This window comes from Drosophila busckii, chromosome 3R, assembly GCF_011750605.1.
Source record: "Drosophila busckii strain San Diego stock center, stock number 13000-0081.31 chromosome 3R, ASM1175060v1, whole genome shotgun sequence".
NCBI classification, from domain to species: Eukaryota; Metazoa; Arthropoda; class Insecta; order Diptera; family Drosophilidae; genus Drosophila; species Drosophila busckii.
In genome coordinates, this window is record NC_046607.1 from 2,175,291 (window position 1) to 2,202,509 (window position 27,219).

A 27,219-nucleotide genomic window follows, 5' to 3' on the forward strand; every position below is an offset into this window, starting at 1 on the left:
ATTTGTTTATAGAGTTTATAGAGGACTCAACACTGAGAATGGACTATAAAAAACCCTATTTTATTTATTTAATGCTAATATCAGACTTGATTGGGCTTTTAGATCGCCGACTATCCATGGCCGACAGTAAAGAAATAAATGTGGATTTTAGGTAACTAAAATTTGCATAATTTGCATAACAACTTTATATGCTCTGAGCCCTGCAACTGATGAAATAACTCCTGCTTCAGATAGTACTGCCCAGCATCAATTAGAAACTCAAGTGTCTCGCCCACCCAAAGGAAATACTGAAATAAGTTGTTTCATTTTCTGTCTAATTGATTCTAATCTGACCGCCACGAAGGTGGCCAAAAATCAGCACACAAATCCAAAGATATACTTATATATTTCAAATAGGAGCTGAAAAAGACAATAATAAAGATGCACATCTTGCATCCTGATAAGAGAATACATATATATTTTGCGCATCAGCAGTATCGAAGCATGTGTATATAACTGAACAAATAATTATTATTGCAAACTGGGATTAGTTGCGCATGAATGGAAGAAGAAGAAAATATCAATGGCACCCTAGGCGTAGCTAGACTCTGGCCACAGCGGCAAGTGCAACTATCTGGGTCGGCTATCTGCTCTCTTGATAAATGCAATAGACTGTCAACAAAGCAAACCTGCAAGGATTTCCACACAATGTTCCTGTAACGGTCGGTGGGTCAGTCAGTCAGTCAGCTGACTGCTTGAGAAAGGTTATATCTAACTATAACGTTCCACTTGAGATGCAGTCGAGCGCATGATAGCATCTTCTTCAATGTTTAAAATATGTGCAGAGTTGTCTAGGGTAGCACACACACACACACACACACACACACACACAAATACTAAAAAAGGATACTATTTTTGGCGCTCTTTTTTTTTGCTGTTGTTGGTCAAGGCAATAGTTTTGCTATGAAAGGATTTTTGTGCCGCCTTTCAAAAAAGGATTTTCAGAAACCAAACTGTTCATTTCATGTGCGCATGTTACTCTGTGCTTCTATGTGTGTGTGTGTGTGTGTGGTGCGCATTTCGTAGTCGGTATCTTAAACTCACATCGGCACTAAGACCGGCTTAAGATATATGTTTGTATGCTAACTTTGCTGGAAATTGCTTTGCCTAGCATGTGTGGGTGTGGAACAACATAGCACACCCATACATACACACACACACACAAACACACACACACACACAAACACACCAAGAGCATGCACTAAGACTCTTGCTTTATATTCATTAAGCAAATGCAACAAAACAATATGCAAGTTAGTTATTCTTGCAAAAACAATTTCGCTCAGCTTGCAATATTTTCAAGTTAAAGTAGGCTTATCCCTGCCCAGTGTATCCTTACACATGCTCAATCTATTGTAAATTGATTAAGCAAACTGCAACATTGGTGTGGTTGTTCAGTTGCAGTTCGGGTCACAGCTGTATGCACACTATACTATGTATCTGCATATTAGATCTCTACCCAGTGCTTGACCACACAAGCGAGCTGTGCTCTTCCTCTTGCTCACTCTTTCTTCAGCTGTCCATTCATTTGGAAGCCTAAATGTGCGAAATGCTTTTGTGCACATATGAGATGATCTCGTTTTTGTTTTGGCGAAAGAGTAGAGCAGTGCACAGTGTATTTTGGTGCCATCTGCATTCCAGTTTGCCTAATCACATTGATCCGTGCCATTGAGCAATATGTCGTCAAACAGTTGCCGCCCCTAAGCAAGCTACGTACATATATGCAAATTATGCACAAATTGATCAATTTCCTGGAAACATTTTAGTGTACTACATATTTTTTTGTAGACTCTATATTTTCTTAGCTATTTTTTGCACAAGTGCGTAGTTGATCCTTGCCGGAAGTTTTTATGCGCTTATCTGGAACTGCTCGCAGTAGCTGACTTATGTAATGTTTACATTAGAGGTTTTTGATTTCTGCTTTTATTGTTTCAACGCAGAGCCGGCAGGGACTTAACTCGACGCAACTTCTACTCGTAAAGGCATCTAATGTCTTTTCACACTCTAACGCTAAAATGCAAAGAGCCGAAGCCATTTATAGTTGTATGTAAATGATTTTGTTGCATGTTTGCATAGCGTGTTAGGAGCTCAATTGCTTTTGTCTTAAGTGCATTTTCAAAGGTGTTTTTAAATAGAATTCCCTTTGGGGGGTTGCTGTTAGATCAACACATGTACGAGTGCAAGTTCTGACAAGAGTTAAGAAGCTAAAACATATATATATATATATATATATATATCTATAGATGGATTCAGAACAAATTAACCACAGTGCCAGCGTAATAAAGTGAGCTTTCAACAATGAATAGACATATGTCATTTCGTTTTCTTCGACATTATCGGGCCTATCCTTACTTTATTCATTTTGGACTCTCCGAAGTGTGCAATGATATCCTTCTTTATAGCGCTTCAATAGTTTTAACATAAGCCACGTCATAAATGAGATAGGCTAATGTGTCTATATTAGTCTTAGCAATGAGGTTAAAATATGTTTTAAATTTTCACCTTTTGCAAGAAGTCTTTTTATAAAACGCTTTGGATTTTTTCTTATTCCACAATTACAAATAAAGAGCATCTATCAAAAACATAACATTTTTTTCTTACGCTCACAGTATCGAGGGTGCACTGTAGATAATTTACAATCCTAAAGTTTACGCCTGTCTGAATCCTTTGCTAACAAAAACTATCGGCACATTTGAAGCATAAACAGTACTTCAAAGATTTGCAGCTATCAATGCGCTTATTTTTGCAACATCATGCAAGCATGTTAATTGCTTTTTGCAGAGTCTCAAAGAAATGAGTTGTAAATGAGCAAAACTTGTGGCAAGTGCGGCAGCCTTTGGGGTGTTGCCACACAATGCTTTGCGGTGTGGATTTCTATGCAGCGTATGCAAAAAGCAGCCATCATTAATTACCCTTTGGTAGGACTTAAAACAGACCGACACGTGCATTGTAATGATCACATCATCAGCGCACAGGACACAGGAGTAAAAGGACACATGAGCGTAGCAGTGACCAATTGATTTGGCAACTGACAGTAGTAGCTATTACCAATCTGTAGATCAAAATCAAATATTTTATGCACACGCCTTCAACGAGCCGTGAAATTTTGTATAGCCAATGCATTTGTATACACATAAATCGAATAGTTATGAAAAAGCAATTACGAATCAAGTCAGATTGCTGATCCTTTTTTTTCTTCATTGCTTTGGACACTTTGCTTTGGTTGAATGACCTCTGAAAATGATTGACCAGCCAGACAGTGCGTGAGAAACACGAACCCTTCATTAGAACAGTTCTGAAGAGGTTACCATACATAAATATTAGAAAATTGCTTTTAGTGTATCATTAAAAATTGACTATTTATATAGTGCTATAGCTGCTGTGGACCCCAACTTGAAGCACTCTAAGCAGTGAGTAGAAAGCAGCGCTGCCTCAGCAATTTTCCGTTAAAAATCAAAACATATAATTTTCCCCTGTGCAGTCAGAGAGAGGTAGCTAGACCCGTGCAGAGCAGGATAGCCAACGAATATCAGTGCATAGAGGAAAGTCCAATACATACAGGTACATAGACAAGAGCGGGTGCAGAGAACAATAGAGAACCTGTTTGCAGGGGAAAAGTCCAATTGGAAGTTGAAGGTGCAGCAAACCCATAAGATCCGCTGAGATTTCCTTCAAAGAAGTGGAAAACAAACAGAGGCAAAGGCAAGGGCAAGGTGAAGGCGCAGGCGAAACAAGGAATAGACAACACACAAGTGAATAGACAAGCAGTAAATAAAACTGATAAATGCTGTGAAAACAGGTTGGGCACAGGTACATACAAAAGATACTTAAGCGGTGCAGCTAGAGGGTGTGAGGGAGATAGAGGTAGGGGAGGCGGCTAGATTTATCATGCGCAGTAGCCCCCGAAGCTGAAGCGCGGCCTGCACGTGGACGCCTCAGAGGATCGGCTTTATGATGATGAAGCCTTTTCATGTCTATGCCAAATGCGCACTTGTAGTTCACGAAAGGAGCTGTAACGAGTTTTGAATGCCCATTATAACAAAAATGAAAACGAGTTAAGAGTGCCTGTGGTTTTATGGGGGATTGGCTTTTTCACAGATTACCAAATTATATACCATTCTTTCTTTATAGCTCCCTATATGTGTGTGTGACTGTGTGTGTTTGTAGTTGATCTAACAATGCAGCACAACAAAGAGCAATGTGTGATGGAGCCTTATTTGTATGCAGCCTGGGAAAAACGTATCGATGCCCTTCAAATATCCAACACAAAATTCAAAGTCAGGCTCAAACAAAGGCTTTTTAAAGATTTCCAATCAATATGTAAATCTAAGAAAACTTCTTTATGGAGAGTCTGAGGGATGAGGAATCAGCAAATGGAATTTATGGTATAATATTTTTTTAAATTCACTTGGACAACCAAAAGTCATATTTAAATTTAAGGCTTCTGCCCTAGATTACACAGTAGTATACAACTTCGAATAATACAGTGTCGATGTATCCATATAATAATAATGGCCAAGCTATGATACACTCTCGATCGATGCTGAAAATTCAGCTCGTTTTGATAAATAACATTATGTTTGAGCTTCCCACTTTTATGTTTTATTTTTAGAGACATTTGTTGAGTCATCCTATGCAAAAATGTATAGAATTTACTAACATGATAAAAAGGAAATGAATGTATTGATTTCGAAATTTTAAAATTGTTGCGGATTACCTTACCGCTTAGTCTTAAGATATGAGGGCTGCTGATATATGTACTTCAACCAGAAAATTTAAAAATATTGGGGATTTAAATTCAAGTCTATTTACATTTTACTGTAGGTCTAAGACATCTAGTAGTTAATTACTTTATTTCACTTCCAACACATGTTGGCATGTTTAGTTTACAGCGATGTCGACGTAAACAAACCTTTGAGCTAGTTGAGAGGACAACACTGCTATAAAATACCAGTGATCCGAACATGTCGCGTCTTGACCCAAACAATCGACGCGTTCTACGCTCTAATGAGCAGCCAAAGGAAAAAACAATGCGCATAGTCGTAGTTACTTGAGATTTTATCAAAACAAAACAACAGACTGGCCATCAAGTCAGTTTGTCAGTCAGTCAGCCAGTCAGTTGAGCGGTAGCCTTTCGTTTGGTTTTGTGTCCTTTGGCGCTGCCGCTCTTGGTTTTGTTTATGGCTATGTGTTTATTAGGCGCTGGCTAGCTTAGTACGCCAAATTAAAAGGCACATCATATGTAATACGAGTCCGGCTTCGAGTGCGGTGCGACTTGAAGTGGTCAACCCGTCAGAGCGAAAACGAGATCGTTGCCTGGCCATATGTTGCGAGTGATTTATATATATGGTTTTCTGAAACTGAGTAACTGAAACTAAAAATTTTAAGAGTTGAACATGCTTTGCATGTGGTATTGATTGAGCAATTTACATGTGTGTGTGTGTGTGTGTGTGTGTGTGTGCGTGTGCATTGATCTGGAAGCTGTCAGCAAGGTTGCTCCAATTTCATGGGCGATTTGCTCAAGTGCATATTAATTAATGAAGCCAGAGATTTCGGTTGAAACTTGTTAGGCATTAAATACTATAGCAACAGCTGCTGCTTAAAAGGCTATCAAGGTTATTAACGGTATTTGTTTGGGGCTAAGGTTACGCACCAAAAGTTTTGAAGCTGGCCAGGGTTTATCTTTATGGTTGCATATGCTTGCTAAAAGTTTCCTGGAAACTCTCTTGCCATTAGTTAACTATTTTACGAGCCGCACGCCAGCACTGGCTAATATTATCTACCAAGGACAATCGCTTGAAAAGATCATTAGCAGGAATAAGATCATAAAAACACATGACATGCGCAAAAAAGCGAATACCGCCCTCTTCTTTTCTATTTGCTGGCAGCCATGAAATTGCAACAAGTTGCAGTTGCAGATCGTTGATATAGCCTAGACCTCCCGGGAAATCAAAATGTTCAATTGCAGACACAATTGCGGCTTGGGCGTCTGTGCAAAAGACAAAAGAGCGAGCGTGGGCCACAGATTTATAAGGACACAAACATTCACCAACAAAGCATTCGAGGACTTGACCGCAGCGGTGTGTCTTAGAGCCAAAAGTACTGCGTCATTCGGCGGTTGTAACGGCCCAAAAAATACATCATAAAAATGCGCACAGGTTGACTGGTGTGTGTCTTGTGTTTGAGGTTTTGCCGCCCCTATATGATATTTGTTGATATTGTTGCTGCTGTTTTTGTTGCTGTTGGCGGCTGTGTGGTCGTTTTAGCTGCCGCGGGGCAACTGAAGTGAGTTCTTGGAAGCTAAATACAAACGAGTTGGGCAAAAATATTATGAGAAATAACAAAACGATTTGAAATAAAAATGTGTAATCAAATAAAAGCCAGTCCTGGCTTCTACAACTAAACAATGCATTTGGTGAAACTGCAGGCGAGACCCTTGTGTCCGTCTGCTTGGCGGTGTGAAGGAGTTAACGCGCGATTATGTTTTGCCACCACACAAGTCGAGGCCATATAGTATGTGCTACATAGCTGTACAGTATGTGCTGTAAGTATATGCAAAGCGGCGCTTTAAACGTGTCAAACTGTCAGCGTGATGTCCTTTCTGCTGGACTCGGGCACAAATTTCGCACGGTCAGCAGTGACATTAGTAGTACCTGCGCCTGCGCAAAACCCACGCAGCATGGCAGCAAGTCGTCCTGGACGTGCATAGACGCCGTTGTCATTAAGCGTTGTGCTGACTGGCGCCTATCCCGTAGCGATGTGTCTACCTTGCTGCTGGTGGCTTTGCAATTAACTGCTGTGCTTTGTTTGGTATGGGAGCGAAGGAGAAAGCATTCGCTTGCGCGCACGCGCAGGACTCGCAACCTAACTGTGACACTCGCTGAGCTGTTCACATTTTTCACTCCTTTGCAGGCAAATCTAATCGTGAATGCTTCAAGCTGCTTAATTGCATCCATCCACTTGACTTCAGGCTAGGGCAGGGCAGCATGCGCAGGACATGCAACTAATCCAGCACATGGTGTGTCAGCAATGATATCTAACTGTTCCAACACGCCTACAAATCTCTACTTGGGCCCACGTCATGTGCTGGACAAAGTGCTCCTGTTGCCACGCCCACCACACCCACTGCCATCGCGTTATAGACAATAAATATTTTATTGATTTCTTAGCTATAAATCTGCAGGCATATCAGCAACAACTTCAGTCCGGACTCGGGACCTGGGACTGAAAGGCAGGTAGCCTTTCAAGTTGCACTTGAACTAATTGACAACATGAAAGGTGAGAGATTGCATTTGTGCGATAAGACCAAAGTGATTTCATTTCATATATATATACGTAGCGTATTTCTTTTTTTGCCATTGTCTTGGCATCACAAATTTATTGCCTTTTGTATGTCCTTTTGTGCGCAAGGACCTGCCGGTTTCCCACTGCTTGCATCAAAACAAAGTGCCCTATGACAAGCACCATTAATTTAATTTTATGTGCACTTGCTCTATCTTCTATTGCTATGAACTGCTATTTTATTATCGTTCAATATATTTGCAACGTGGGAAGCCACACAGGATTCAGTGCTCTATTTTATGGCCTTAACGCCAGCCAAAAGTGCGACCTACTTAGCTAGCGGGCTGGCCTCCGTTTTGACAGCTACTCCCCAGCTGGAGTCTTCATGCCGCGTAATCCGATAGCTTTGCTGCACAACTTTTAATATACACCAACTAAATACACATGTTGCTGTTTTGCTTGCTTTTGTGGCTGGCACGTAGGGACTCGCCAAATGAATCCTTTCAACTGCGCATTGATGTGCGCTTCCTGCCCAGACCAGCGCCAATCCACAGTGCATTTAATGTGGGAACATTGTCTTGGGCATCACAGTTCGAGTTCGAGCTGGGTTTCGCACTCAGAGTGCATTGAAAGTATTTTTTACGGCCACAAAAGTTGAGTAACGTAATTTTTAATTTTAAGATGTAAATTTATATATATATAAATGGAACAAAAAATGTATAGTAAAATACTACTTAAGTTGTAGGCAATTAACAAAAGGCTGGAAAGTATTATAATTTTTGGAAAACATTCGGAAAGTTCGAGTTCGTATTTGAGGAGAAGAAACGAATAAGAAGTTAAGCTCCATGAATTGTTCTGAGAATCGATTGATGTCGATTATCGATTATGTACCTCATAGTAGAAACGGCTCTAAATATCATTCGTTTCAATTAGTCGAAGTTATGATCAGATGACACAGACAGATAGTGTTTTATTATTACTCAAGGGTTATATGAAATCGTCAAATTGAGGCGAGACAAAGTTCGTCGGCTAGTCCGCTAGTAAAATATAAATACACATTCAATAAGGAAAATGTATAACAATAACAATTTCCTAGTGCAGCAACCAATGTCCTTAGTAGATCTTCCAATGAAATTCATGTAGCAATGAATAAAAAAATTAAGAAAACCAAATTAATGCAACTGAAAGTCAAAAAGGATCGGAATAATAACAACATACAAAACTTATAGCCAATTTGATTTAAGAGCCTATTTCTAAAATTGTATACTTTAAAATCAGCTCCTTCGTATCCTAGCACATCCTTATAGTTCTTTTGCATACTTTCTTTTTTAAATATAACATATTGCTTGCTCATGTTCATGCGATTGAAATAGTGCAATTGGCTTTTGCTGTTGTGCAAAGTTGCCAGAAATATGCCATAAAAAACACTCATTGGTATTCTTTAGCCTGGCACTTGGAAAGGTTGCAGCACATGTGTTTGGCACCACCCCAAGCATTTCCATCTCCAGACGCCTGTTTGTCGAACTAATAATTGCAAAATTTCGCGCTGAGTGAGGCTGCAGGACAATAGGTCCGAAGCAGCAGCATACTAGACGTATGTCCTTTGATCAGCAGGCGCACATATGCTTGGCATATTTAGGGCTGATCTAAAGTCAGTTGGTCACTTGAAAGTAATTACCAGGGTGGGTAGGCGTACAAAGGGCAGCGCGGCATGAAGCTTCTCAGCCCAAATGCTGACTTGATAAACAGAACTGAGCAAACACAAACGCTCACATGTGTGAGCCATATGAGAGTATGGGCGTAGGCGAGGGCAGCTGCGGACAGATCCTTGCGTGCGTGACCGTTACAAAACTGCGCGAGTCAGCGCGCAGCCTATTGCTATATGTGGTGGTATATGCCGCATTTTCAGGCGTCAGGCGTCGTGGGCGCGCGCGTCAGTTGGTGTGGCAAAGCTAACCCTTAAGTGCCCGATCGTTGGTTAAAAGCCACCCCCTGTTCTAGTTTAAAACGGCTGAGAGACAACATGACTGTATTTGGCGCGCCCACATGTGAGGAAACCACGTTTGGCTTAAGTTGTTGTTATCCTAGGCATATTTATGTTTAATTGTTATGCTGATGTTGCTGGCACGAGTCGCGTCGCATATGTCGCTGAGTAGGACTACTTGCCCACAAAGTCCTTTTTAGTGTCATTGACTGCTGCCTTGTTGTTTTGGCGCCCAAAACTCAACTCAATTCAGGAAAAACTCACAAGGGATGCCGCTGCTCGTCGCTAAGGAAAACTGTTAGTTATGCCACCACCACCACCAACTACGACAACACCAGCAGCGAACCGCGACCAAATTATGCCGCTGAGGCAGTTGACGCAGCGCTTGGCTGGCTACACGACTTGAAAGTCAAGATCGCCAAGCAAAGAGCACGCGCTCACTTCCCTAACTTCCTCCACAGCAACTTCCTAGGCTCGGTTGCACCCAAAGTAATGAGTTCAGCGCCGTCAGGTGCATGCATGTTAATGTTACAACGTGACCCCGTGTACGACCCCAACCCCATTAACGCAGCCCAAACATTTTCTTACTTATCTCTCTCTCTCTCTCTCTCTTTCTCTTTCGCTGGTGAGCGCGTAATTACAGCGAGCGACTTGAAGTTTTTCATAGCCACTCTCTCGACTTCTTCTCTATGCAGTGCTCATTAGACCAAAGCATTTTCATGGCTAATATTTAAGTCATAGTATGTGTGCGTATGCCTGTGTGTGTGTGTGTTTGTATGATAACAACTCGCGCACGAGCTACACCAGAGTTTTGTCCTTATGTTTGCGCCCATTTTATTGTAATAATTTGAAATTTTGATCAGGTGTTCTGTTTCTGTTTCTTTTACGTTTATGTGGCTTTCTTTCTTCCGTGGTTCAAAGGGGAACTATGAGCGTTAAGAATCGTCGAACCGTATAACACAATGTGGGCAGCAAAAACGCGCGTCTTTTTTTTTACGAGTTCCTGCAACGCACTTGAACCGTAACGTGCGGATTTTTTTCTGTCGTAGGCTTTGTTTCAAACAGTAAAATTTGATTTGCTTACGAATTATCATTAGCAGGTGTTAAAATGGCATCAAGATACATTGCTCGGCTTAGTTATTTTGACTGGCATAAATTTCATGAAAATTAAATAATTAACTCAAAAAATTATCTGAAGTAAATCGGAGTATTTTTGTGACTACTGGAGTTTTATTATATCATCTTCATTTGTATATGTGTACTTAGTTTGAAAAGTTTCCATATAAACAAATATATAACAACACTGCCAAAAATGATTATTTATTAAAAAAAAGCAAAAGAAGTTGCTTAAATACTAGTTTAGGTGTATATAAAGTAAGAGTGGCTGGTTGATCAAATTATTAGGGGGTTTGCGAGCTCAAACTATTTCTATTATTTTATTTGCTTATATCCTATAAGTACATTTTTTTCTCCTGGCTTGCCTAAATACTTGTGTTGACTTGTATATGCTATGGGTTGACTGAAATATACTTATAGACAAGTTGCTGTTGATATACATGTCGCTATGGCTTGATTTATTATTTATTGGCCTACACATTATCTGCCACAGACGCCTCGTTGCAAGTTTGTGTCGCCCACCTGGGCACGCAAAACTTGCAACTTATTGAGCAATTTCCTGCTTCATATGCGTGTACCTACAAATGATTGCCTGTACCCAAAAATAATATAAAAAACAATAAGATAAACCAATTTAGCTGAGTTTTTAGGTGCAGTTTGCTGCCCACATTAAGGCACGCAAGGTTCCAGACAGGGATTGCATATGGAGGCCAAGCCCCAATGCTTTGTTCTTAGCTTTTGCGGTCTGTAATCAATTTTTGGCTGCTGTTGCCAAGCTAAAGCGTGCAACTCACGTACAGCCAAATATAATGAAGAAAATTGTTGAAAAATAAGCTCAAGCTTAAGATGCAAATGCAAGCCGTGCGCAGTTTGTTGTTGAAGTTGATCCGCTTAGCAATATACACAAAGTTTTTTGTTGGGAGGTTAGCAATTTTCTCAGTGCATTAAGAAAAGCTGACCGGTCAAGTGGCGCAAAGGTTAAGCATTTGCCTATCATAAAGTAAACAATGGCGAACAATAGAAAACTATGCAGTCGACCTTTTTGGAGTGAATCTTTTTCTAATGCAATTAAAGTTTTTTCAACGCTCATTCATAAGTCAAACGCGAATCGAAGCGCAGTCATAACCCGTTGAGGACGCCTTTGAGTGTTTGTTTAGTCGCGGTCAGTTGAGTTTGCTTAAAGGATTGCTGTGCTGTAATTGTAACCGATACTGGTCAGTTAGATAACAAGGGGTCAGAGCTAGGGTTCGTTGCGAATCGTGTTAGGCCATCAAAATGCTGAAATTAAGCGTTAAATAGAAAAACAAAAGCTTAATCTTAAGAACAAGCCAATCAAAGGACAAACTAAAACTGACCAACAAAAGAAATTTAATTAGCCTAAGCAAAGGGTCAGCTCTGCAGTGGTTAGGGGTTGCATTCTGATTGCGCTGGGGTGGCCACTTGAAGCCCGCCAAGCCTCACCTCACGACTTTTCCCAAAATATATGCAAACACCTCAACGGCGCATTTATGACATGGAAGCCACTAACCAAACTGGTTTGCAGCATTTTTTATTCAATGCTGTGGTTATTCAATGCATTTTGACCGTTGGCCGCGTAATGAAGATAAACGATTTACAATAAAATCGTATTGTTTATGCACCACCAGAAGCATGCAACTGGACAAGGATATTAATGATCGCCTGACCAGCACCACCAAAGACGTTTTCATTTTCACAAGTCAATGTCCTTGTCCCTGAATGCGGGATAAAGGCAAGCATACTAACTATTCAAAGCATTCTAATTCGCAAAATGTTTGAATTGCGTGTGAGAACTTTCTTGTCTCTTGACAGATATAATAGCAATAGAACTCTATATTGTAATAGAGTTAAATCACTTTTTGTAAGGGAAACTTGTTTTAGTTTTAGTGAACTATAAAATAATGCAAAATGTTTATTTATTTTCACTAATATTCTAAGTATTCAATCCAGTCTGCTCAAACATTATTGTGATATTCTTTAACAGCTGAATTTTTGAAGCCGTTTTGCAGACAGTTTGAATGCAATTGTTCTCTTAGTTGGGACTCGAATCATTTGCTCTCTGACAAAAGCCAACTGCTGGAAACATATTTTTTTTAGAAAAAAACTTGCTGGAAGAAAATCATGGCAAATATAAATTTAACTGTTTTCATGAAAATTGACTTAAGTTTTTCACAATTGATATACGTATAAGAAAACAAAATTTTTTTTTGCACTTTAACGCTTTTTAGAAATTAAATATATATGGTTTTAATATCATAGTGTATTTAACAGTCTTAAAGTTCCATAAAGAACCTTTACAAAAAAGGCAAGTTTTCTGTTATTGTGAATTCTTGAAAACATCAAACATCAATTTTTTAAATCTTTAATTGTAGCTCTTGAAGCGAATAAATAATACGGTCACCCAACTATTCGAAAATAAGGGAAAAAAGAAAATAGCTCAGGTAATGAAAATTACGTGTATTTTACAATTATTATTCCTATCCACCATTACATATTATGTAAATAATAGCAAATACTATATTCTATAACAATTTGTAATAGTGATATTGGTTGTCAGAGCCATAGCCAGATGTATGTATGTTTTGTTTTTATAAAGCTTAATGCAACAAATTAAAAATTAGAAATCCGATATTTGCTACTTGCGAACTGAAAGTGAAGGGGATAAAAAAACAGAATGTGCATTATTAATTTGTGGTAGGTTTGAATAAACTTGTAAATGCATTTGTTAATTCCCCTCTTGCAGCTGCTGTCGGCTAAATTGCCGAGAAAGTGAATCTGCCGGCCTAATTGATGATATTCTCAGCTATTTCAAAGGCTTTATTCGACTTAATAACTAACAGCTCCAGCTGATCGCCAAACCAGCAAGCTTGCAACAAGAGCTGAATTGGAACTTAATCCGGATGTATACAGTGAACTGCATTGCCGCATGTTGCGCTGCGATTAGGAGAGGTGCCTCTGACCTATGGGCGTGATGGCAGCGTAATAACAGTTATACCAACAGTTATTAAAGAGGAAATAGCTAGTTAAATGGTAGTCATCCACTGTTGAAAAACGTCAAGATGTGGAGCAAATGGCAGACGCTCATCCTGCGATGAAGAGTGAGAACTTAACCTTTTTGAAGTTCCAAAGACACCAGTTACTTGACTTTCTTGTTTCGCCAATGTTATAAAATTGAAATCTATTTCTATTTGTTTATATATGAGCATGAACTTAATCCAATTAAAGTGACAACGGGCAAATTTTGTTTACTGTTTACTTTGGAAAATGCTTAATGACATTAAATTAAATGACGACGCGGCGCTTTTCCTTAACTATTCTACTATTATTTGTTACTGCTACTAAAAGCACATCATATGTATATGTATGTACATAATAAATATTTGTATAGGTAAGTAATTGGTTGGAAAACTAATTAGTAATGATTTGGTTATTCGGTTGTCCCTTTAAAATTATTAATCGAATACAATTTTTGTAAACATTAAATTTAAAAGCTTTAATTGAATTGTTTAAAACTGGTAAAGGCAGACCCATAAGAAGAAAACAGCGAAAACTGGCTACAATTAAAGGCACAAAAGATCCTTTCCTAAATCTTACAAGCAAAAACTCTAAAAAAAACTAAAAATAATATGTGCTGCTCCCTGGTATATAAAGGCAGCAAACAGAAAAAGAGCTGGGAGTAGACAAAATCGGGGACGTGCTGTAGAAGTAAGCTGCGCAGCATTTTGAATCACGTAAACCCACTTACCAAACGCCTAAGCCGACGTATTAGATGAAGGCTAGAAAGACATCACACAATGGGCCTTGTCACGAGGCAAGTATAATAAAATGAATTTTACTATACTTAATTTAATTCTTTTAATCAATAACACTATAAATAAAAGAGAATTTTATAAGAAAAATAAATTGCCGAAATAGATAAAACATTGAAATTGTAAACTCTTAATTATAAAGATGCAACTCCGTATTTAGTATCAGTACGAGCATAAAACAGTTAAGCATTCAAAAGCCTTTTATCAAAGCTTAGTAATCCAGCTCCATTCAATACTCTAAGTGACGTAATTGCAATAAAGAATATCTATTCCAGCAGTCATAAGAGGATTATCGCTGCATGAAATAAATGAAAGTAATATCGAATGCGAATAAATCTCTTGTAACCATTATTAGTGTCGTGGTCCCATATTCAAAAACTAATTTATTTTTATGATTTTTTATCTTTAGCATGTAATCTTTATGATGAAATCGAGCCGGCAATGTGCCTCAATTAATTCCCGGTCAGGATTTTCGTGCTCTCTGGTAGTTCGCAATGCGATTTGATCAGATAACGTGGCACGGCTTAATTGTACGGAACTTGCAAAAATAGCGGACCCACCACACCACAAAATTTCAGCAGCAGGCAGAACTACCCTTGGCAGCCCAATCCCATCCCAACTCTTCCCACAATTTGTCGTTGCTTCCAGAGGGAATTTTGCAATAACATTACATATGGCGCAGTGCTTTCGCTTACGCATCGATTGGCATATGAAAGTAACTTCAATAAGTCCAAGTACCAGCCCCCAGGTCTGGCCCCAATGCATAGCAGTCTCCGAGGTTGCAGCGGTCTGACCCCAGTCAAAAATGCTTTACTAATTCAACTTAAAGCATTCACTTGGAAGCGCAGTCGTTTTGTGGAGTTTTCATTTTTTTGGGGTCGACTTCAACGTTCGACGTTTGTGTCTGTCTGGTGCAGTGCCCCAGCATGTTTATTGTCTGTTTTGAAGGGTTCAAAGTTGCCTGTTTGCTTTGACAAAAAAACATTTTTATTAAAATTATAATGCTTACGCATTGAAAACCAGCGGACTGGGCACTGGCCAAATGGCGTAATTGCTGCCGCCCACACTTCTGCACTGCAATGTCTAAGGGTCGTCTGAAAGTTTGACTGGCGGCTGCCTGAGCCCTTGAGGTTTTCTGTCTGTCGATGAAATACGGACATATTTGCCCGCCCCTTAATCAGGCCATGTTAGTTTAATATGCAGCGACATCTCTAGCCACAGTCAGCATAAAAATGTTAATCCTTTTAAGTGCGACGATACACAATGCTATCGGTACGAAAACATCGTCGCCTCACGCGAACCATTTAATCTTTTGTATGGAGCTTTGGTGGTGATTTGGTTTTGTAAATAGAATTTGGAGTCAAATGCTTGCAGGCACACAGCTGTTGGGCGCGCATAAATCTAATTTGAATAGAAAGTATTTTCCAATCTCATATGCATACATGGGCTTTGCTGTATGGAGTGGCGGTGAATGCTGTCATAACAATTTCATTAACAATCCTTGCGCTTTTATTGCCAAACACTGTCTGGTCTGGCATATTTATGGCTACAGGAAATCGAATTGAATGGTTAGCGGCGAAAGGCCCAAAAGGGTTTGGCATATTAAATTGAAGCTTAAATTGTGTTTAAGCTCGCGCACTTACAGGAACTTTGCGAGTACATCGATTAGATGTGATATTACAACAAATTTAATTCTTGCTTAGTGCATAAATCAGAGTAATCTATTTTCTAATCAAAATATTTTATGTAAAATGTCTGCAAACCACAACTATGCTGGGGCGGCGGTGTCAGTACGCAGCCACCACATAAGCATAAATTCAATTGCGATCTGATCTGGTCGCGACGTTGCTGTGGACGCCCTCACAATGCTTCATCACATTTACAAGGGTTTCACATTTAAATTAACACAATGCAATTCGTTTAGAGCAACATCAAAATTGGGGGTGGAAAACGATTTAGTTGCTGGGTTGGATGATTATTCAAACGGTAGTCGGTTAGTCCTTCCGGGTTGTTGCTTGGTGCAGGTTGGAAAATAAATCTGTAGCTGTGTTGTTGTTGTTTGTTTTCGACAATCATTTTTATTTTCGCTGTAAACTTTCATTATTACAAATGAAGAAATGAAATTTGTATTAACTTTGAGTATAACTAGCGTATGAATAAATTTCATTTAAATTACAATAATATTAAACTAGATGTTTCCCGTTGCTTTACTGCATTTGCTTATTGCTTTCTCTATATATATATGTGTGTGTGTGTGTGTTTTTTTTTTGTGTGAGTGTTATCTTTTCCTCAATTGTCTAGATTCTTTGTGTTTTAAATAGAACATGAAATGACAACTTCAATTTAGATGTGGCTAATTAAATACAACAGATATAGGATGATAATACAGCAGTACATACGTATAAACGAACTAAACCAAACCACAAAAACTAGCAAGATAAATTAGATGCAGCTGTATGCGCGCTTTTAACTATGGAACTACCAACAACAATTTTGGTATAAAGCATGCCTTGTGAGTGGTCCATGGTTGATTCTTCTAAACGAATTCTCATAACATAAAAGTGAATACATTTTTAAGCATGACATGTTGTTGGCTCAAATGTTTTGCTGTTGTTGTTGCTAAATTGCATTTTGGAATTGGGTTAAGTTTCAAGTATCTTAAAATCCGAGCTTTAGTTGTTTGATTATAAGTCTTCTCTAATCCTTACGCACATTGCGCTTGCGACTTGACTTCGCTGTGGCTTCCTGTGCAACAAGTAAAAAAAAAGTTGATTTAGAAATAAGTTAATAGACAGGTTAGTTTTTAGATTTACCTCAGTCTGTGTGGGCTCGTCAGCATTTTCTTCGAGCTGTTCTTTAATATCTAAATCAGACTTTTTCTGTTTGGTAGACTGCTTGCTGTCGCTGCTGCTGTCACCAGCTGCTGCACTTGTATCGTCTTCACTTTCCTTATCTTCGGCAGCAGCCTCATCTTCATCATCAGGCTGTACTGCATCCGTCTTCTTGGCCTGTGCAGCCGCAGCCGTGGCTGCTGAGTCCTGTATTGCAGAAACAGTTTAGTAACAATTCAACTATTGCCAGACTCTAGCTGCACATTACCTGTTTCTTAGCTTTAGCAAATCTATAGTAGAAACCAATGACAGTCAGCGAAGCAAAGGCTACTAAGCCAATTGTCCAGGCTTGTGGATTGGACTTGGCAAACTCTAGCAACTTATTGACGAATGAATCCTACAAAATCAAATAGCAAATAGCAATAAAGTGCGTGGTGCAAGGCAATGTATGTTAAGCGGTGGTATATAAGCAGTGTCTTATGAAATAATTATCGTTAGGTATTAAAAAACACGCTCAACCTCTTTGGCGCGTCGGAGCAAATAGTATACATAGCAGCTGGCGGGTATCAGCAAGTAGAGGAAATACAAAGCCCACCAGCCGGGCTTATAGTTCATGCGCCGCATCAGACGATGCCACCATGTTTTCTTATATAAATCAGTTTGAAATTGTTAGCATGTTGTTTGTTGATTTTGTTTTTTGTAAATAAAAAAGGGGCGTGACTTTTAACTTACCGACTCGCTGGCAATGTAACGACGCTTAATATCAAAACTGTTGGCAGCAAAGTCACGTGCCACATCCACATCATCGGTGATGATAAGATTGTCAAAGAGCAAGTCACTAGACATAGACCACAACTCCAAGCCCACAGCAGTCTACAGCATTTAAGAGATAGTTAATAATTATAAATGTAAACTAAATGCAAGCACTTACAATTGGCGTCATTTTGAATGGCATAAGGTCCTCAAAGAAGTCTGGGTTGGCTATCTTGCGTGGTGACCACTTGCCTTGATAGTTGGGATTCTCAATCATTGGTGCACGCCATTTACCCTTGTATTCTGGATTGGGTATGAGTGGTGTCTTCCACTTGCCACATCCAGCAGCCTTCTCGCATACAGGATTGTCGACCAGTGGCGCCTCCCATTCGCCATCGATTTCAGTATCCCAATCTTCGGGCTTGCTGGCTGTGGGATCTGGAATCATATCGGGCTCATCTTCTAGCCAACCATTGGGCATAGCAGCAGTAACATCGGGTATCTGTGGCACTGCATCATCATCCCAGTCCTCGGGCTTAACAGCTGAGGGATCTGGAATCTTCTCACGATCATCCCAGTCAGCGGGCTTTTGATCAGTGGGATCATCAATCTCAGCTGGTGGATTTACAGGTGGTTTAAAGTCAGTAAGCAGAGAGCCCTCATTTATAATCTTGTGATCCACGCGTACTTCAAAGCTGTTATCCGGTCGCACCACCAGCTGATACAAATGTGGTAGCTTGTCCTTGAATGGTTCCTCCAAGCGATTCCTAAAAATAAAATAAAATTTTATGTAGAAAATGTGAAACTGCACACAAGTGAATGACCTGACCAATCAGCAATGAACACTGTCAACATGGGGTAAAATATACGTGTACTATAAATGCATGCAACTGTTTACAAAAATATACATAGATGCGGTGGCTTATCTGTACATGTCAACTAATGACAGTCGGCAGTCGGGGATGGGGCAGGGGCAGGGGCACTTACTTTGGTTTGTTTGCATGCTTCTCGGTGACGGTGCCGTTAATTGGATTGACATGTCGGAATATGAAGTGCATTTTCACATCGTTGCCGCACTTGTCCGGTCCAAACATAATGGTGTAGGGTGTCTTGTCATTGAACTACGTAATAAAATATATATATAAGGGTCATACAGCGACTTTTGGCAAACATAAGTGGGTCATTGCTTACCTTGGTCAGATCTTCGGTTTCCTTACCGGCTGACAATAGCTTGATGTATGAACCACCGCACTCTTGACCGTCCTAAGTGGGGGAGAACGAAAATGAAAGCAAAAAACGCCACATAACATAAGCTCGATTAGTGGCAGTTACTTTTAATTGGATTAAGCAGTCAACGTTGGGCTGATGCAATCTGCCAAGCCGCATGAGTTTGCGAATTGGGTTAAGCTACGCACCTGCATTGTAACCTCATACTGCACGACTAGTGGCTTCTCAGACTTAAAATCAAACTTCTTGTGCAGGCGCGCTGAGATGGCAGCGTGCTTGGCCTTAGACTTGAGCACCAGGCCCTTATCCTTGGCCCAAACAATACGCTGAGGCGACTCCCAATTCCAAATGCCATCATATTTGGCAATTTCTTCAGCAATGTCATCCTTTTTGGCTTGAGATTGGGTCCAGACTTTGCGTGATGCTTCGATATCATCAAAATGGTCAGCAAAGTGGAATTTCTTTTTATCGATAACGGGACTCTCATAAACCAGTTCTTCGGCGGGTGTGTTGCCAGCTTCCTCCTAGACAGACATATTGATATGTTAATCAGGCATAGATTAATTGAAAAAAAGATAAAAAAAAACCACGCGGCTGACACAATTTTCGGCGCTAAGCAAATGAAATAGATAGCGAGATAGCTTAAAAGTGGGACGTAGGCGGGGTACTTGCGTAAGTTAACTCATAATACAAATAAAACAATCAGACGCAATCATAAACTTTGGTCAGACGGCAATAGCTCGCACATCCACATCCCTCAAATATAATACCACGCCTCTGCCGCAGCACAGCTAAGCAGATGTTGTCACTGACGTGTACTTTTTGCGCCGGTAGCAACCGGCTGCCTATCACATACACACATGCGTGCTTACATTTCCATGCCAGACTCTCTTACCTGCACATCTTCCACGATTCCATCGTCGAAGTCATCAATCTCTGGCTCGGCGACGGTTGCAGCTGCAAGTAGTAGTAGTAGTGCCAGCGCTGCGCGGCTGCTGCCAAATTTTTGCTGCATTTTGCTTTTAGTGGTTTTGTTTTCAACCACTGCGCTCTCTCGTCACTCTCTCTCTCGCACACTACGTCTGCCCCACAAATCGCGTGCGGAAAACGTTAATATTGCTTGATTTTCGATGTTCGACTGCTTGCGTTGCTATTCAACGATTGCTTTGTTCTGCGGGCGCTGCGGAAAAGCGAAAGCAAAAAGGAAAAATTAAATGTAGCACGGCCAACTAGTTATAATTAAGTTAAATTAAATTATTACACTCTCGCTGCTTCTTCTTCTTCGATATCGATAATATTTTTAGCTCATCGATATTTTACTGAAAAAGCTAAAAGAAGCTAAAATTAAAAAATCTGGAAAACAAGCTATATTTAAATAGAAGAAAATAGTTAACAAACCAATTTCTTGATTATTTTGGCCATTCAAATAATTCAGTCAAATGTTGTTAAGAGAAAATTGCGGTATTATACATTAAATGCAATATAAAAAATAAGGTATTTGTTTTAATGTTGCTAAATTGCAGAAATTCAATATGTTGCCACACATACAACATCTCATATACGTATTTTTGTAGTATTCAAAAAAAACAATCAATGTTTTAGGTAATGAAAAAACATTTGACTGAATTATTTGAATGGCCAAAATAATCAAGAGAATCTCTCCTCGACATAAACACAAAATCCTACACATGAATAGTGTCGTGAAACATTTTAAGTAAGTAAAATATTTCGTAGAAACCACGAATACATATATTGCTTAACACTGCTTCTCATTATTTTAAAGTTATATGGTGGATAAGTCATTTCAAATTCTTATAAGCTTTTACCTTTTCAAAAATACAAGCCAAGAATAAGCTAATATGACAACACTGTGGCGAACAATCCAACCAACAGCTGCTTACGACATCTCGCGCAGGGTAAGAGCGCAGCGTCTGATGTCTGTATGTGAGTATGTGTGTAACACTAAACTGAACGAACTGAATCGTTCATCCCCTGCTCAGTTGTTGTTTTTTGCTTTGTTTATTTTTTGTTTTCAGCAGCTATGAGCCTTAAAATTACTTGTGTACGCAAAACAGCTATTAGAAAGCTTATATGTATATTGTTAACATATTAAGCTATGGCACAATATTGAATATTCAATATCTAGCTGGAGTAAGCATTCTAAACTAACGGGCAAACTGTGAGGAAAATTTAATGATGAACAAAAACAAACGAATAAAACAAAGATTCTACCCAACACTAGTATTCTCTACTCTTTTAAAGCGCGTTATCAACCCTGGAGTGTTGGGCGCGCAATTTGAATTTTAAAACTGCAACCACTGCATAAATTTGTGACTAAATATGTTTAATGTGTGCAGATTTATTGATATAGACTTTTAAACGACTTTTTGCTTTAATAAGTACATTGAATGTTTAGTTTATGAGCTCTAGTCCGCTTTCAGTCATAAAGTATTATGGTTTAATCAATCGATTGCAGCTAGCCATTCATATTGTGGTGGCTATTTAAAAACATAAAAGGCACTACTCTCGCCTCTTTGCAATTATTTTAAAAGCTTGCCAGCTCAATTAATGCGAGATTCTATGGCAGCTACTAAGCTCGTTTATAAAGTCGAGTGGGGCAGCAAAACTTTTCTATATGCATGCTGCATGCACATAAAATGTCCCACATTTAAGCATAAAATTATAATAAAAATTGCTGGCTCACGAGAATCTTGAACAGTGGTATGAAGCTGTGCCCTGCCTCCGTTTCCCCAAGGCTGTTGCAAAGCATTCAATTTATCGGTGCGACTGACTGTTGCAGTTGCAGGCACAACTAAAAAACTAAGAGAGAACAAAAAAAAAAAAATGAAAAGCTTTTCATTTAATGGAATATTTAACACAATTTACAAAGTTTTCAAAGACAAACAATGGCTCAAGCACTCCTGTACACACAAACACACACACGCTGGAAAAACTTTTATTGTAGCTTGCTTTTGAGCCAACACAAAGCCCAACAGTTAGATAGTAGCTATAGTTGCGTGAGTGTGTGTATGTTGTTTATGGAAATTGTGTAATGACAGCTAATGACAGCACTACACCTAGATGTGTGTAGGCATGAGCTAAAGCCCTTCCCCTATACACCTGCGCATAATTAGCTTAAAGTGTCCGTGTTGCAAGCAAGTGTTTTATTAGCTCAAGCAACAACCAGGCCGTCTGCAAACACTTGTGCCCATTTTCGCAGCAGTTGTTGTTGCTGCTGCTGCGTTTTATGGTAAAGTGTGCATAAAGTATGCATTATGTTGGGAATAAGTTAAAAATATAAAAAAAAATGTCTCAGAATGATCTACCACTGCGCGTCATGACTACACAAAATGGTACTGAGAAGAAGAAAGACGGGTTAACAGGGCAAAGTAATAGCAACGAGTGGAAGTATTAAGGAGCAGAAAGCGGAGCTTCAATCAAAAACTAATAAATCATTATAGGCTAACCCTATTATTATAAAATAAACTTGAGCAACGCACTTATGACGCGAAACAAAAGTGCAAAATGTTTCACACATATAGTATGAGTGTGGCGGTTGGACCTAACTTGCATTGGCAGGCTCGTCATGAGTTTAGTGCGCAGGAGCAGCGCGACAGCGTTGTCGACATTAATTTTGACGTAGTAGCGCCCAAGTTTGGTTCTAAGCCTTTGGACAGCGCTTGGCAACAACAAAAACAACTATAAAAAACAAAATACTCAAAACATATTCACCTGCAGGCCAAGAGCAGCGCAGGAGGCAGCCCAAGATTTCTAGTGGGACGCTTAAATATGTGTGTGTGTGTGAGTGTGATTGTGTGTGTAAGTATCAAAAAACATATGAAGGAAACGATGTTACAAGCGCACGAGCTCAACTTAGTGTGTACTTAACTTCCGTTACATGGACGCCATTCCACACACACTCACACTCACATACAGCCTCATACTCAGCTCATTCACACGCATGGCCAACTGCATGTAACTGTGTGTGTTTGTTTGTTTATGCCAAAAGTGTTGTAAAGTGCGGCGCTTTGTCGGCAGGAAACGTTGAAAATTTATTACCGGACAATTTTGCCATGGCATAAAAAAGAAGAAGAGCGCGAGCAACAGCATACCCTTTCACACACACCTACACACTCAAACACAACCATTCATATGCATATGCATAGTTTACTGGGCGTAAGTGTATGCAAACATGCCTAAAAAAAAGGAAAAGTGGAGCAGGGCGCTCAACGGTGAGCCGGCGGACAAACTAAGCAGGTGGGCTGCTGGCGGGCATTAAAAATTCAAAATGCCCGACGCCCAGCGGACAACGGTTGCCTGCCATTAACACCAAACTATGCAGCATACACAGACACGCACACACAAACACAGACACAAACATGAGTGTATGCTTGTGCTTTAACGGCCTCTGAAGCTTTATTTGGTGTCTGTGTGTTTGTGTGCGAGTGTGTGTGTGTGATGTCGTCTTTGCTTTGCTAGCCTTTCAACAGCTCGTTTTCGCACCTTTGAAATGAGCCCAGTGTGTGCATGTGTGTGTGTGTTAGGACTCAAGAATTTGTAGAAGCGTTAAAACTGAATTGATTTGTTATTCATGTTTGCTGACTTATGGCCAATACTTTTGGCGTTGCGCCTACCATTCAACAGTGCTCTGTGCTGGGCTCCGGCGCCACGTTTCCTTTATTTCTTATTTTTCTCCTTTCTCTTCTTTTTTTTTTGGGTTTAGCTTGATTTTTTTTTCAGCTGAATAGTGAAAATTTAATGCACGCAGTGCGCGCATTCACCTGAAATAGCTGTGTGGGCGGGTTGGTGAGTGGAAACTGGCACGAGGCACTCTGAAGTTGCCGCTTGGCTTTTATTTTTATTAAATTGCCGCAAGGGGAGCATTTAGCGCATGTTTTAATAAAGAAAGCAAAAATAACCCTTAAAACAGAAACCAGTAAATCGCGCGAGTTGCGGGCCTTGAATCAGTAATGCCAAGCGGCATTGGTTTGTTTGCGTCCTCCTAAGTGGCCAAAGGAGTGAGTTGGCCGACTGCAGTGCAGTGCTGCACACGTTAATGCAATTTAGTAGAGCGCGTAAATAAATGCAAATTTAGCGCTTTCAAGTTGTATTTTTATCAAGCATTTTAGCCCTTAATGTAAAGCGTTTATGCCTTTTAAAAAATAAGTTTTTGATTAGCTATTGTCTAAGCGAAACGTTTGCTTGATTTGGGTTAGGCTTGTGGCACACCTTTTGTGTCTGCCACAAAAGTTTGCTGTCAGCTTGTCTTGCCGGTTTGGCCACCAAAAAATATATATGTATGTATGCAGCAGCAGTTCCCCAAAAGTTTTAATCACCTCAGCTGACAAGCTTTTGTCTGCTCGGGCGTGAAACAAGCGTAGCCACGCCCACAATGCCAAGCCGCCCCAGTACTCTTGAAAAACACACAAAAATGAAAAACCAAAATAAAAACACAACATTTGCAGTTCAAAACAATAAATCACGGCATAGAAAAATATTTAAATTTAAATGTTTTAAGCAGACGGGAAACGGAAATGGGTTCAATGGCAGTCACTTTCATTATTGAATATATAAATCACATTCATTTGGCTGCAAAATAACAGCCAGGAGACTTGCTTCCGTACCCTTTGAGACCCTCATGTGTAACGAATTTGCGGCAGGGGAGAGAGCGAAAGCAAGGAAGAGAAAGAGAGTGCGGGTGTTGTTTGCAGTTTGCGGCTGCTCTGCGGTAGGGTTTTACGATAAAAACAAACAAATTCATAGCTAATAAAATTGCTAATAAATAAACGAGAATGGCGTAAGCGCAAAAAAGGGACATGAGCGAAAACAAAGCAGCCGCAAAGTAACAAACAGCTAAAAAAATATATAATGTAAAATCGCAAAAACAAAAAATACCAAAAAAAAAAAAATAATGAAAAGCGCGACGACGCCAACGTGGCCACATTGACCAACAGCCAGCGGCCATTTTGTAGACCGAGGCGTTGCAGGTGAGTGAGTATATGAGTGGGCGTGGCTCATTCGCTTATTGCCACAACAGGCAACAATTGCCACCAATTCTGTGTACTCAGGCTTACGATTTATTTGTATACACTTCTGAATTTTTGTGGAAAATTTAAAAGGGGTTCATGAAGTTTGTGCAATGTATTATACATGAGAGAAGGAGCGTGGCACCCATACGTTATTATTTTGATCAGCTCGACAGATGAGCTCGATATAATGTCTGTTGGTCGTCGTCCGTCTGTATGGTGCGTGTTTTCGGCACTCTAGAGCTAGAGGAACCAATTTGGTATGTAGGTGCTCCTATATTCAGGACATTACGCCCTCCCCGCAAATCGAAAAAAATGATATATAAGGCAGTTACGAAAATCTTTAAAAGTCTGAAATAAATCACAAATTGCCAGAAATTTCGAACGAGCGCCATTAAATCATTTAGGTTATAGTAATTAAATTTAATATAGACAGCGAGTGCACGTTCTAGAAGCGGCGGCGCTCTGGACGCTACAGCGAACAGCTGGACGCGGTCCGGTTGTTGTTGTGTATGTGTTAGGTGCATTGCTGTGTTAGCTGCGATGCACTAGTCTAAAGTGTATCTAAAGTTGGTGGCGCCCAACTTTAATTTGTCCACTTGCTTTTATTGCCGCTGGCGCGTTTTTTAAATTTATTACAGAACCCTTTAAAATATGCGACTGCATGGAAATGTTGGATACCCTAGGTCTCTAAATAGTATTAGTGCTATCAAAGAAGACTAACTTTATCGCAAATTCAAAAGTAATTCGAAGATTCAATCTTCATTTGTTTGTATTGTAATTTTATAGGCTGAAATATTTTATAAAATATTATTATTGTTATAAATATAAATGTAAATGTTTCTTTTTTAAATGATTTTAAATGATATTGTATGTATTTTGTGGTAGAATAATAAAAATGTATTCATGCATTGAATAATCTAAATGTAAGTAACTAAGATCATATTAACCTGAAAAAAATCAAACTGATTCTCATTTCCAATCTGTTTTTTCTTCTTCAGAATTTGTTTACATGTCAGTTTAATACAGCTCATCCTGTTTTAATCCTTCACTACTATTATGTAGTGTGTTGAAGCCAACATTTTATTTATTTAGCTTTTTTTGGAATTGCTTTTTTCGTGAACCAATATTATTGTATTCTTTGGCGCTCTGTTTACTGTTGTGGCACAATTTTTAATCAAATGATTGTTGGCGTCGCGTTGTCGTCGCCTATTTGAGTTATTTTTTTGTTGGTTACTGGTTTGGTTGGGTTTGTTGTCGCTTTTTTAAGCAGAAATCCAATTACCTTTTGATGAAAATGGTTTGGCACTGGGCAGCATTTGGCTTTATGTAAATCAGTGGGCCAACACAGTATACAAGTTTATTAGCCCTTTGGAGCTGACCGCAGGTGCTGGAGCATAAAATCTGCTCAGGCAGCAAAATGAGCGTTGCAAAGATTCTGAAACGAGGGTCATCATTTCATGTCTCAGCTCATAAATCTACGGCATTAAAACCGCTGACGTCTGCGAATGGTAAAGTTACTGGTCACTTACAAAAGCGTGGCTACCAACTGACAGCCTCATAGAGGTCATAATTCTTTAACAATTTCTTTGCTTTACGCTTGCTCTTCCTCTTTTTTTTTTGTAAGTGTGTGTTTGTGTTGGTCTTTCGGCTGAAATGACAGCCAGAGTATCTTGACTATTTGCATTTTTATTAAGACGCGCAATGAAATTGAGTCGTTTAATGAGATTTGAAGTTGCACGGAGATTTTCAACGGACATGCAAGGCTTTTAATGCGTCAAGCAGCAGCAGCTGGCGTAGATCAAATTTTAATGGAGCCAGCGCTTTAACTGGCAACTTCTCGGTGTCGCCGATTTTTAATGCGAATTTAATAAACCAAAAACAGCTGCTAAGCCATAAACTAAACTAACTCAAACGGGTTGGCGCCTAAGCTGCTGAGGCAAAGCTTTCTTAGCTATGCAATGCGACCTAAATAAACACTCACATACGCAAAGATACGAATCCAAGGTCGCACTAGAAAGTCTTGTAGGCGCACGCTGATAAAATCGATGGGGCCAACCACAAGGGAATAGCGCCAAAACAAACCAAACCAAACACAAAGCAAAATACAAAATATAAGCAAGCATCGAGTCAAA

General features: G+C 39.6%; 1 protein-coding gene across 2 annotated transcripts; it reads right to left on the minus strand.

The window, feature by feature from the left end:
* Positions 1-16,474: 16,474 nt before the first annotated feature.
* On the minus strand, positions 16,475-20,261 carry LOC108604407 (calnexin). 2 transcript variants are annotated; one of them, XM_017993873.1, is made up of 9 exons: positions 19,954-20,261; positions 19,247-19,582; positions 19,023-19,094; positions 18,819-18,952; positions 18,010-18,598; positions 17,811-17,951; positions 17,347-17,475; positions 17,061-17,285; positions 16,475-16,992 (listed from the first exon to the last, which is right to left on the minus strand). In XM_017993873.1, the coding sequence occupies exons 1-9, from the start codon at positions 20,071-20,073 to the stop codon at positions 16,945-16,947; spliced, it is 1,794 nt and encodes a 597-aa protein (XP_017849362.1). In that variant the 5' UTR covers positions 20,074-20,261; the 3' UTR covers positions 16,475-16,944. The 2 variants fall into 2 exon arrangements, with proteins under 2 accessions (XP_017849362.1, XP_017849363.1); XM_017993874.1 differs by lacking the exon at positions 17,347-17,475 and adding an exon at positions 17,598-17,723 and having other exon boundaries at positions 19,954-20,073.
* Between the last annotated feature and the right edge of the window lie 6,958 nt (positions 20,262-27,219).

What these genes read in the sequence shown, in the direction of transcription:
- LOC108604407 (XM_017993873.1), bottom strand. Translation starts at nt 20,073, where the DNA reads ATGCAGCAAAAATTTGGCAGCAGCCGCGCAGCGCTGGCACTACTACTA. An exon ending in AGTATGAGGTTACAATGCAG is followed by an intron (nt 19,095 to 19,246) that starts GTGCGTAGCTTA and finishes TCCCCCACTTAG; the next exon opens with GACGGTCAAGAGTGCGGTGG. An exon ending in ACGAGCCCACACAGACTGAG is followed by an intron (nt 16,993 to 17,060) that starts GTAAATCTAAAA and finishes CTTGTTGCACAG; the next exon opens with GAAGCCACAGCGAAGTCAAG.